The sequence below is a fragment of the Chionomys nivalis genome, chromosome 11 (assembly GCF_950005125.1).
Source record: "Chionomys nivalis chromosome 11, mChiNiv1.1, whole genome shotgun sequence".
Taxonomy (NCBI): domain Eukaryota; kingdom Metazoa; phylum Chordata; class Mammalia; order Rodentia; family Cricetidae; genus Chionomys; species Chionomys nivalis.
Window position 1 is genome coordinate 4,493,227 of NC_080096.1, and position 12,995 is coordinate 4,506,221.

Sequence of the window (12,995 nt, forward strand, 5' to 3'; positions counted from 1 at the left end):
ACTGAAATGAAATGCCAGCACCTCCCAGCCACTTTCAATTGGAAATATTGGAGGTTTTAATATGATTGGTTAAATATTTGTAATTTTTTTTTTTTTTGGTTGGTAACAGATGATTAAAATTTGGTTTTGTACCTGAATGAAAATGCTCTCCATGGAATCAGGGAAGACTGTTCAATTGCAGGGGGAGCTTCGAGAGCTTGATTGTTGATTCTGGGAGATGCTAGTTATACTTACTGGAGCTCCTTTGTTTTGCAGAGATCATGATGCAGCCGCCCTTTTGGATTTCTTTTTAATAATGTGTGACCCTTCACCTTTGATCCCCTGACCTGCATTACCTTGGTAACCATTTCATTTTTTAATTTAATTTCATTTTTTAATTTTGGTGTACAAGCTGTAACATTTCATCTCTCCAAGTGCAGCACACTGATTTCCTCAAGTAGAGATTCTCCTTTGAGTGATAAAATTGCAAAATGCTCTCTTCATTTTCTGTATTGAAATTCATTTTGGTTTTTAAGAATAAAGTGTAATCTGTGTTTTCATCCTTTTAAAATTTAAGTTTAATGAGTGCATTTCCCCATGTAGGGTATTTCCTTTTATGTCCATATTTCGCTATGAATTAGCTGATGTTGACATATAATTCACATATACATACCCAGGCTGCCTGAAGCCTCCCTTCCCTTTTTACCCCTTCCATGCACACTCATGCTCACATCTCTCTTTGCCCACACTCGTCTTCACATTCATAGCTTAGTTGCTGCCTTCCCCTCAAACACAGCAGCAGTTTAAATCTGGTAGTCTCGTAAATTTGCCATGTTCTGCATCATCAGATTATATTTTGCATTCTCAAGTTTTACAGAGAGAAAAAGTTTAAATGTTTTATTTCATTAAAAGTATAGAATACAGTTCTATCATCCAATTTCACATTTCTCCATCCTTTATAATCTACTTCTTTTAAACATAAGAGAAAAAGCAACGGTTGATATTACCCACAATGTTTTTGTCTTTGCTAAAATCTGGTCAGGTCTGGCGGACTTTATACCAGGTTAATTTATGCTGTTGGCTCTTACATTTTTTTTCTTCAAATTAGTACATTGTGTTTTTTTGTTGTTGTTTGTATTTGTCTTAAAAACAAAACAGAACAAATTCCAAAACCATATTAAATTCTTTGAAATGGTGATAAATATCACCCCCAAAATCACATATAATTTCTTAGCATGATCCAGTAAAATACAGATTACTTTTAGTATCTCATTATTTTATTCTTTAATGTTTAATGCTGATATTTCAATTTCACACAGCTGAAACATCTAGGTGAACATTGAAGTCGATTTAAATCCTTTCCAAGCTTTTTTGATGTCTATGAACATTTATATCATTCATTAAAATCACAGAGTATAAGGAGCTGCTCATTGGTGACAAGAACTCCTGTACTCTCCTGCATTACTTGGAGCTTCCAAGCTTGCTTTTGCCTGTTATACCCACATACTTGCAAAGCTGCCTCTGGCCTGCTGAGTTTCTGGTCACAGAATTGCAGAGCACTGGAGTTGAGGAATAGAAAAGACTCCTATGATTATGAAACCCTGTGACTGTCCTGTCCTGGGGTTGGGGGCTGAACCTTGACTGCTCAGGTGATTTTTAATGATGATTTTATCATAATGCATTGTGCACCTATGCGCAGGAGTATTTTTCTCCTCCATTTCATTTGTGTCCTTTGTTTGTCTTGGGTACCATGTCCTTCAGCAGCAAAGGAATGGTGCCAGACATAGAGTTCATGGACTCTCAGAGTGGCAGGAGATGGTGGCTGTTAACTCCTCTCCTCATCTGCCTGATGGCACCCGAGGGAGTCACAAGCTCCCTGTTGACAGAGTTGGCTCTCTAGAGTCCAGTACTTTATTCATAAATCTAGTAGGAATCCAGGACACATTAGTAGATGCAGAAGTGAAGTGTTTTCTTTGTCATTGTGATTCGATAAATTAGATTTTTCCTTAAAGCTGCCTGCTTAGTACATTTTAAAGATAACCTATTTTTTTCTCAGAGAGCTAGTAACTGAAAACACTGACTTCTTATTTTAGATGAACAAAAATAGTTTTTTGATTAGAATTTAGGACTTGTAGTAAGTTGTAAGCCCCACGGATATTGCTCATGTAATTTTGATTCACTGAAAGAATCTTGCCTGAGAGCGAGAAAGTCTGTTCTGGACTACTCGGGTCTGGACGTGCTGTCAGCCCCGGTTAAAGCAGTTAACCCAAACTAAAAATCTCAAACAGAGACTTCAGAAGACAGGAGTGTGGTTTGAAACATTGACTTAGGAGGTTGGCTGTCCAGGGAGCGTTTGTAAGCCGTGTTCTTGCTGCTTCCATTGTAATATGTGTGAAATGCAGATACTGTATGTCTCCTACTTGCTTTTTTAGGGTTGTTGAGAGGATAAATGAAACACTGAGAACTCAGAAGAAAGGTGCTTTTGAAACTCAACCTCATCCTATGGCTGTGCCAAGAGGCAGTGGTAGTGAACCCCGTGGTGAAGGGCCAGGACCATGGCTGTGGAGCCAGGCTGCTGAGGTTCGAATCCCACCTTGGCCTCTTGCAAGTGTTTTGACTACAACACTTTACCTAGCTGCCCTATTGCTGAATTTACTTCCTCTTTAAATGGGGTGACAGTAATAACATCCACTCACAGGATCATGGTGAGTCCTAGCGGAGTCGATGTGTGTGAGGTCTGTAGAGTAGCACTAAGTGCAGTGTGACCAGATCTGCATGCCACGAGTAGTGCATGCACTTCCAGCAAGGGAAGCTCTAGCTTTTCCTCCCTCAGTCGTTTAACACTGACTTAGAGGCCCTTGGATGCCTAGAGAGGACCTCAGAGTGTGTGGTAAGTAAGACGTGCAGGAGACGGAAGCTCCGGCAGAGCTCCATAGCCTCTGAGGCTCACAGCCAGAAAATTCAGCCTCTAGGAGCTGCCTTATCTGCTGCTGCTGCTGCTGCTGCTACTTCCCCCTACCCCCCCCCCCCAGATTTGTTTAAAAAGTTTTTTTGTTTACCTAATTTTGACTTTGGAGAGGAAAGAGACTGAAGAGAAAGTCACCGCTTGCCTGATTAGCTGGACTCAACCTTCACGCTACCATGGTAAACCCTGCAGCTAGCTTACAGGAAGTCAGGGTGTTGAGTTGCCTAGTGTTTCCCTCAGGTGCAGGAGGTTTCAGTGTCCTTTTGAGTAAAGGGGAAATGATCTCACTGACACCACGTGTGCAAGGATTTATATCAGGTGTTCTCAGTGAATTTTACATATTTTAATCATCCATCATATTCACCCAGGAGGTAGGGAGGCCTGCATGAGCACACTGATGCTCAGGTAGGTGTAATGCATTTGTTATGCTGTATTCACTGCCTCTGGGCTACTTTGCGTAAGACAGTTCTGCCATTTGACTGCAGGGATCAGCCATGTGTGTTCTCTTCCCTCAGTCATCAGACAGAGAAATAATAGTACTAAGCTCAGTAAGATGGGACTGATAACGGGGGCTTCTTTAGTCCTGGCTATGGATCTGGAGCCCCTTGGCTTGTTAAAAACTTGCATCAGTGGCCCACTCCATGGTTCAGATCTTTTACTAACTGAGAACCATTGGTCAACAGGGTTCAGAAATCCTGGAAGTTTGTTGTAAACAAGGAAAAGAGCAGGTAAATAATTTGTACACATATAAATGTGTCTTTCTGGGATGTGTGGGTCAGTGCTGTCACTTTTAGAGCAGATTACACTGCAAACCAAAGTGGGTCTCCTCGGGCTGACTTAGTATTCAGCCAACACCAGCGAGTACCTACAGCTCCAGCCATTGCTGTGCACGACTGTCCTGAGTGAGAATTGGTCATCACAAATCCAGGCTTGTGCTTAAGTTATGAGGTTCAGGAAGTAGAGTGCTCTTGATTTATTTCTGTTGTGTGATTAAAAAGCAGAAAACTGACAGAAAGCAACATAGAGGGAGAAAAGGTTTGTTTCAGCTCGGAATTCCCATCGCTGTGAGGAAGTCACAGCTGAGCTTGAGACAGCATGTCACATCACATTCTCACTGGAGCAAAGAACCACAGACAGATACGTACTTAAGCTAACTTTCTGTACTCATAGAATCAGGGAGTGGAGCTGCCCACCTGGAGTCCGGGTCTTTCCATATCAATTAAGGCAATCAACACAATCCCTGGCAGATATGCCTACAGGACAACCTAATCTAGACAGTCACACATTGAAACATTCTCCCAGGCACTAGGTTGTATCAGAAATTAGAACTAAGTACCACAGGGCCTTTTCTGCTGTCCCATTCTGTAACCTTTCTTGTTTCCTTTCATCTGTTGTACATTTAGTTTTCCTTTCTCTTTTCTTCCTCTCTAGCTCTGACACTCTCCCCTCACCCATATCCCTGTCATCACAGTGTAATATGCTTACAAACCTAAGGGGCCTACCACATAGTAGGTGTTCAGATGGACTTTTAAATTTGTCTTGGTATCTGTGTTGGAGTAGGTGCCACCCTTTATTAGCCTGAGCATTGTTAGGCTTCATTTGTGATCATCTATCCTGGTTTGGTTCATCTTGAGGACTTAGTAATTTTGCCATATGGGCATTAGTAGGCTGAGAAATGCTAGGCTTTTCTCAGTCACCAAGCAGTGCAGGTTAGGCACTAGAATTGTCTTGGAGAGACTTCTTACCTTGGGCCTCTACGTGGCTGCGTGTAAGCTTTTAAACTGTAAGGTAGGTGATATCTGTGTTGAACCCCTTGATTTTGGTGATGAGGAATCTGCTCCTGAGAGGAAAAGGCTTCAGACCCTGTCACACCAATCCTGTGTAAGGGTGGAACAGCAGACATGGCAGTACAGAAGCTTGCGCTTAGCTACCTACCTCTAGGAGTGTTGGTGGGGTCGTCAGAGTAATCTCCTTCCCTCCACAAGAGCCAGTGTTACAAGGTTAAGGTAATTCTGAGGAGATAGAGGCTTCAGTGTGAGTCTCCAGATCTATGCAGTGCGGCTTGGGTGTCACTTGGTGGCCTTTGAGGTTCTTTGATGACCTTTGCCCTTGTGGCTTCTGTGGGGACTAAGGAAAAGACAGTGGGGGTGTGGGAAGTGCTCTGTCATTCCCCATGAAGGTCTGCCCAAGCCAAAGGGAGTCGATAAAGAAGATGACATTAGAATTGCTGCCAGGCAGGATGTCATGGAATCAGCACCCTGTAGTTCTAGTCCCCAGTTACTGGTTCTCCCACAAAGTGATGGCCATGGTTCCATGGAAGTGGCTCAGCCTTCACCTCCGGGCCTTTTCCTGGCTCTTGTGCTGATTCCATTTCTTAATCCTTCATTTTCCCAGAGATAGTGCCAAGAGGATAGGGCGAGAAACAGGTGAAATTTTTGGCTCAAGTCTGTCTCTGCGTCTCCCCTGCTGGGCTCTGTTCCCCTTAGGCCTCTGGCACATGCCCTTGCACATAGTAGACACTCAGCGAATGCTCACTCTTCATTTCACAGTAGCTCAGGTAATTAAGAGCAGGAGCTGAAAGACTGCACGTATCTGTGCAGAGATATATCTGTAATTAAAGTTTTAATTAAAGAAATACCAGACCAGGCAGATGGTTCTTATCCCCGCATCCTGTAAACCTAAGAGCTGTGTCTTCTGGATCTTGCAGACAAAGGCAAGAACAGCAGCCTCCATATTGGTACCGAAGGGGAGAGGGAGTTTCACTAGCTGGCCATAATCTAATTTTGGTAGCGTTCTATGGATGGCACATCTGGGGGTAATCATTGCAGTCTGATATGGAAAGACAATACATCAAAGGTACGTCCTGACCAAAGCTTTTAAGCCTCAAGTCAAGGGCATTACCGCAGCCCAGCTGGTAGATCACAAGGTGTGTGGTTTTGTGCCGGGTTACAAAAGCTGACAGAGTGTTATTTAGGATCATCAGCTAAATACGGTTGAAAGTAGAGCAGCAGCATCCTGATGCTTCAGGTGTTGCCACTGTACAGCAGTGCAGATTGAGAGTGACTTGTGCCTGCCTGCCTCACAGTAGTCCTTCACTATGTTGCAGTGACCTTAATGGTCAATCAAGTGCAGATTTTAAAAAACACAATGACCACAAGAACTAACAGAAAAGACCTCTCTAGACCTTACCATTTTTCAAGACCTCCCAGTGACCTCCAGCCACTATTTTTTATTCCCATCACCATCAGCAGGAAGCTGGAGCAGTGCAGGGAAACAGTCAAGCCATGCATGGGGTACATGATGTCTATGTCACTATGACCTCCTGGGCTTCTGCTCCCAGGTTTCATTTATTCGGTCAGGCACACGAGGTTGAAGGCATTCAGGGCAGATGTGACAGTACTACAACATCGCACCAGTGCCTTTTTTGCTATGTTCAGCATCACCGTCTTGAAGGCACCTTTGTGTCTTTCACAGGGAGCAATTAGGTCAGAGGTTAGGAGCCAGGTCCTTCCTTTGCTGAGCACTGGGTCACTTCCCTTTCTCCATTCCTTCTATATGGCTTTTAAAGGCAACCAATCTTTCCCAGAAAGAGCCTGTATTACTCCAGGATGGTAGATCTTGGAACTAATTTAATCTATCAATACCATCTGTAAATCAAGGCTCAGTTATCCTGGGAGGAATACATGTGTGTAGGTGTGAGACAGGCCAGATCAAAGGGACCTGGTACATCGTGTGAGCAAAGTCTGTCTCAGGACTGCTTAGAGATTCAGCTACCTCTGCTTGGGCTTGGGAGACTTCAGTGTTTGGTGAGCTGTTCTGTGGTCTTAGCTCAGGGGAAAGTGCTTTGAATGGTTTTTCGTGGTGGTATCCAGAAAATGCCACATGATCCGGATGCAGGGTAGTGCTAGTGATTTCAGTAAGCAGTATACATGTGCAAATTTTAACATGACAGACTGAAATCTATTTTTTTCTGTCATTTGTTTTGAGACCTGAACTTTTTTTTGGGTAGGGGGTAACTTTTTAGCAAATAGTCTGAGATTGTAGGAGGCTTCTAACTTGTGAAATTAAACTCTACTGCTCAGAAAGTGGTGCATATGACTTGTTTCAAGGTAGCAAGGAGACTGTTTATCCAGGGAGGCACAGCATCTACAAAACTACCCAGAATGTGTTTTGTTTTGTTTTGTTTTGTTTTGTTTTTTTTGAGGGAGTGGGTAGTCTCACTTGGTAGTCTAAGGTGATCTTATCTTTGTATCCATGTACCTGCTCAAGCCTCCTGAGTGTTGGAATTACGGGCATGAGCCAACTACCAAGACCAATGCCTACTCTTTCCTGGTGTAGATTGGAAGAAAACTTCCATGTCCTCCTCAAAACTCTAAAGTCCCAATGTCCAGTATATTTATTCTTTTGTTCTTGTAAGCTGCTATCAGATGTCTAGTGTGGGGCTGTCTGGGTGCATGGAATGAAGCAGAAACAAGCCACACCTTCCTCTTACAGACCTCTGCTGGTTGGAGAAGAACAACAAGGAACAGATATCAAGTGCCAATAACTTGAGAGTTTATATGTGCCAGTTCCATGTATTAACTCACGGAGCTCCCCAGAACACAGGATAGTAGATCCCTCTTTGTTCCCAAATCCACAGATGAGGAAACCAGTTACCACAAAACAGCTTGTTTCACCTCATTTGAGTAAGCAGTGCTGGTGCTGTTGACATTCCATCCTAGCCTTTCTGATCCAGGTTTTGTGTTAATGAAGGGGTCTGACCATTTCATTTCTAATAATTAGTGGTAGCAGGTTGAGACTGAGGTGAACTTTGTCTGAGAGTGCTCTTGTGCACCCTCTCTCAGGTTTAACTTAAGCAGGTATCTAACTCCCTTTTGATAATATGAAGGATGTGACAGTGAATGAACCATGTAGATGTCTGGAGTGAAAGCATCCCAAGTAGGCAGGACAGCCAAAAGCAGAGGTTCCAAGATGTGTGCAGGGCTGACAACAGAGAAGAGACTGGGAGGACAGATAGAGGCTGATGGTGCTGTCCAGAGAGAAAATGAGAGCCGCAGGGCAGGGCAGGTACCAGTAGTAGAATCCTGGGAGTTTTTGTAGGTCACAGGTAAAGCTTTGTTTATTGAAACAAGAGTTTCACCTCTGTAGTCCAGGCTGGCCTCAAGGGAGCTGGTTTTAAAAGGTCAGAATGAAATGAGCCTTAACAGATGGCACTCTCTTTCACCCAGTAGTATATTGTGATGTACGTGGACATGTACCACAAAGGTTGTTAGGATATAGTGCTGTTTGAGTACAGTCTTTGAAGTTGGTGTGTTATTGTGTACTTTAGGCACACCTCATTCTAGTAGGGGCACGTTTCAGGTGACCAGGAAGTTCATGGCTGCCACACTGGTCAGTGAAACTCTGCAGATGACCATGAAAGTGCAGTCTAGTTTCAGAGGACAGAGAAGCTCAGGTTCATGAAAAGTTGGGTGGGTGGGCCTGAAACCACCTGGCTCCTAGTTCTAGGTTGTAAGGAGGAGAGGAGACCCAGTGTTGAGGGTTCCTGTTTTAAGTAGCCATTGAGGTGAGTTGGAGCATCTGTGGATCTGAGGGCTGTTCTTCCTCACTGAAGCCCCAGGATAAGAGCAGGAGTTCTCATAGGACTCCCAGAGCATGGGCCATCATTTCTGTAGTATCTTCCTCACCTTGCAGCTTTCTGATGCCCTCTGTCTGCTTTCATTCAAGCAAGGAGTAGCTAATAAAGGTGTTGCCCCTATGAATGTTTCAGACAGTCTTTATTTCCATGTATCTTTTGATGCTGATCTTTATTTTGGCATAATCCTCAAATCCTTCAAATTCCGTTAGTAATACTTAGCTCAACAATCTTGAAGGTGTTTGAATCTCCACAGAAGCCGACTTTTAGTAGCTTCAGGGCATTTCTGTGTGGTACAGACAGCAGTGTGCACACTCTCCTGTCCTCTTGATAAAGGCCAGGTCATCATTTTGCCATGCAGCTTAACCACTATATAGTTTATTTCTGCACACACACAAATCAGTGTGTGTATATGTGTGCGTTGGCTTTGACCACGTTGAGCCTTTGATAATAAAAGTCAATTCAATGTGAAAACTGTTTTTAGCCTTAAAGACTGGGGAAAGGTAAGGTAGTTTGCAGGGACAGAGATATTGGCTCACTTCTGCTGGACTTTTTATGAAGACTATTAATGCAAACTTAATCTGAGTCCCAAGAGAACGCAGGATGGTGCTCTGATTCCATCCTCTTAACAAGTCTAAGTTTGCTTTATGGTCCCTTTTGTTATTTTTCTGTACAATATTAAGATTAACTAGGTCTGGTGGCAGAGGCAGGTAGATTTGAGGTCAGCCTGGTCTACAGAACAAGTTCAGGACAGCCAGGACTACACAGAAAAACCCTGTCTTGAAAAAAAATCAACAACAACAAGATTAACCAGGAATTCATTTCAAGATCTAAGCACAGGTATTTAGGAAGCTATTTTGAGTCCTGTGTATTGTGGGATTTTTTTTTCTTTTTTTAATGTCAACTGGTATCAAGAGAGTGAGGGATCCAACTGGTCTGTAGCCTGTCAGAACCCACTGTTGGTTGAGAACTTTTTCCTGCCTAAATCTATTCTTGCATTTAAGGGGGTGGGGAGCTCAAGAAATACGTTTTAGAAACAATGAAACTGACTCCTACTTAAGCACTCTCAGACTCTACCCTAATGAGAACATCTGAGGAGAAGGGCATGAATACCAAGAGCCAGCTGGAAATTAAGGTATTAGGTGAACTTGAATGTTTTGCTTCACTGCTAGTTGTTAGTGTTTTGCCTACAAACTGACTCATCCCTTCATACACAAATCCTGATGAGCAGTGGGTCTCAGTGACAGAAGGGTTGTCTGTTATGTCACTTGTGAGTCACAGCACAGGCCATGGGAGATCCCAGAGGCTTAGCTTTGAAGGCAGTGTTAGCACAATTACTTCCCTGGTGTGCATGGAATTGTAGTCTCATTAAAAGTGAAGGTCAGTTTGTCCAGACTAGGAAAGTGAGTTTTGATCTTTGCCCACTGTTTTTAATTTAGATCTGGGTTACTAGAGTTCTGAGAGATGGAGGTGGGGGGAGAAAGGAGTAAGAAAAGAAATCCAAGGTATAACATTTAAACTTGTGACGTATTTATTTTGAAAATTTGTTGCTGAACCTTAAGGCTTGACTAACATCGCCCAAAAGCAATGTTTGGTTTCCTTAAGCAGGTGTCTACCCATTCCTTGTCTTCATCAGAGAGTCCACATACACACCTAAAACCAAACCCACAGCTCTGGCCCATTACATTGTGCCCCCCGCCCAGCTATACCTTGCTTGCCTCTTGACCCCTCCCTACACCCTCTAACACTTTTCTACCCTCTATTCTCTGCACCAGCTCAACCCATCTCCTCTTAGATTCTAGAGGCCAGCTTCTCACAAACCCTTCTCTTGAGTATTGTTTAGTGCCATTAACTCCAGCTATCTGTTGTTATGGGGTGGTACCCCTGTATCTATGTGAAGGCCCTTGGTACAGTGAATTGTCACTATCTATTTCCTCAGTGAGTTAGGAGCTCTCTGGGAGCTGGTGCTAGGTCTCCTTATTTGTTTCCCTGGAGCACAGCCTAGTACTAGTGTGTGGTGTGAGTGAGTGAACTAGGGTGGGTGGGGGAGAAGTGATGGTGGGGTAAAGGCACACTCAGGTCAAAGGGCAGACCGAACTGATTGGAGAAGAGAAGAGTAAATGCTGTTTTTGTTTATGCAGGTCTTAAATTATGGTAGCAGAAAGCAAAGGTGCAGAGAGCAATGGAAACAAGTCAGAAGCTGCTGTCTGATTCCAGAGATGTCCACAATCTATGACATGTGGTTTATGTTGGAATCTTCAGTTTATTCTGATATCTCAAGTTGCTAATTTAGTTGAATAACACCTGGGGAATAAGTCATGAGAACTTTGACCTGTAGATCCTCTTCACGATATAACCTATTGTTGTATTCTAAGCCCATGAAGCATTGAGCATAGCCTGGTGCTGTGGGCCTTTTACTCCCCCTTGAGCCCTGAACTACAGTCCTGCTTACATTGTGCTAATCTGAGGCCTGGGAGGCAGCCAGGCACTTCTCACTCCATGTGCTCCACCTGCTGCCTGCCTGCCCCTCATCCTACCAGCTCCTGAGCTAGGGAAGTAGAGACTTCTGAGGTTTCCTTTCTGTGGCTTTGTGCTTTGGGACAGTTTAAGGGCTACAGTGGAAGTCACTGGCAGCTCCTTAAGATCTTACATTGATTCGGAAGTGTCCTTTGACTTCCTGGGACACTAGCCTGTGGTGACCAGTTAGAAGTGCTAGGAGTTGAGTCAGCCTTCTCAGTGCTGGGTGGCACAGACAGACTCTAGCAAGGCAGCCTCTCGAAGTATTGTCTGTTCCATCAATATGTACTTAGACACATTAATCCGAGTTAGAGAACTGATTGTACCTAATGGCTCCCCTGGGATGCGTGTCAGAAAAAAACAAAAACCAAAGGAGTGTGCTGAATATGCAGAGTAAGTAAAAAAAAAAAAATCCTTGTAAAAATAGTGTTAATTGAACTTGGACCTTGATCATCTTTGAGCTTTCAATTCTTAATTTGGTTCTTTAAACAGTCTGTCTCAGAGCCTAATAAAAGTTATACTGTGACATTGCCAAAAAGACATTTTATACAAGAAAGACCCAATTTTGAATTATCTTTGGGAAATAGGTCATGTGGGGTAGAGACACATGTGCAAATACACACTCATAAGTGTGTTTAGAATATTCTTCAGTTGTCCTTTACTCACGTGTTTCCTCTCTCTGCCTCTGGAAGTGGGACACATTTTCTTCAGTTAAGAACAGAAATAGAAGCGACGGTCTTGACCCATTTTACACCTGTTTATTTCAGGCTCTCACCACACACTTGTTCATGGGCGCAGCAAGAAGAGGGACCCACAGAGCTGGAGCCGTGAGGGCTGGCACATTGGGAGGAAGCTGGCAGAGCGCATAGGGAGAGCTTTCCGTCCTGCCAGCTTCATATCTGCTTCAAGACAGTTGTATCAGTGAATTTATTTCACTTTAAACCCCAAGTTTATATGAGTTGAATCTTAGTAAAAATGAAATAAGAGTCAAGTGACCTACTCTTGCTTCATGCAGTGTGCCTGTGAGAGAGTACCGCAGCCGCTTATCTCTAGGGAGTAGCCTGCACTGTGTATTCCCTGCTTCCAGTGTCTCTTCAGCCCCCAAACTTCCCTTTTCTTATTACCATTCACCCAGCAATAACCTGTTCATGTGTTGATTACTGCCTCCCAGAAGAATGGAAGCTCCATGAGAGCAGGGCCTGTGTGTTGTCTCTGTCTCCAGCACACAGAACAGCGCCTGGCATATCAATAAATGTGGTTCAGTGAACTAGTGGGTCACTGGTGTTGCGTCATTTCTCATTCTTCTCTTTTGATTTACTGTTTATGTACTTTATGTATTTATGTATGCCTTTCAGAATGGTAACATAAATAGGAAGTTTTGTTTTGCAGCTCTTTCAGGGAGATACAAGAAGCAGAGTATCTGAGATGGTGAGATTAGGAATTGTAGAGCCACTGTGTTGTGGTATTCATGCTGCCTGAGTAGCAATAGAGGGAATGTGAGTCGCTTCCCTGGCATGTTGTAGCATCACCACCATTGAAGAAAGGAAAAGACATAGTCTCCTCAGTATCTATGATCCAATACGTGACAGAGTCCAGTCCAGTCCAGGTGCTGTCTAGAGTAAGCAATCACTGACTAGGACTTACGGAGCTGGATGGAGGTAATGAGGCTTAGGACATCTCAGCCATCAGTGGACCACACACACTTAGCTGCCTCATGTGCATTTAGTACTTACTAGTCGCAGAACTATCTTAGTCTGTGCTCTCTGTGATACTCACATGTCGCCCAGAGCACCCAGAGGCAATTGGTAAGCATGCATGGCAGTATGTAGAGAGAAACAGCAGAAGTCCTGGCCCAGAAGCCCTTGCAGCCCACCTTTATCTGTTTGTGCATTGGCAGAG

The 12,995-nt window shown here is 43.6% G+C and overlaps 1 protein-coding gene across 18 annotated transcripts in view; it reads left to right on the top strand.

Moving 5' to 3' along the window:
* Camta1 (calmodulin binding transcription activator 1) overlaps window positions 1-12,995 on the top strand; it is an 820,478-nt gene that overhangs the window by 74,700 nt on the left and 732,783 nt on the right. The window contains exons 4-7 of one of the 18 annotated variants that reach the window (XR_009058002.1): window positions 256-339; window positions 2,412-2,684; window positions 3,628-3,672; window positions 11,864-12,348. The exons of 9 other annotated variants lie outside the window; for them this stretch is intronic. Coding sequence is in view for 1 of the 9 variants with exons in the window: in XM_057784938.1 (XP_057640921.1) it covers window positions 256-264 (9 nt within the window). In the remaining 8 variants the exon portion in view is untranslated. Of the gene's footprint in view, window positions 1-255; window positions 536-2,411; window positions 2,685-3,627; window positions 3,673-10,720; window positions 11,484-11,863; window positions 12,349-12,995 lie in introns of those variants that run through there. 8 more of the 18 variants (XR_009058003.1, XR_009057999.1, XR_009058000.1 and 5 more) reach the window with 8 other exon arrangements.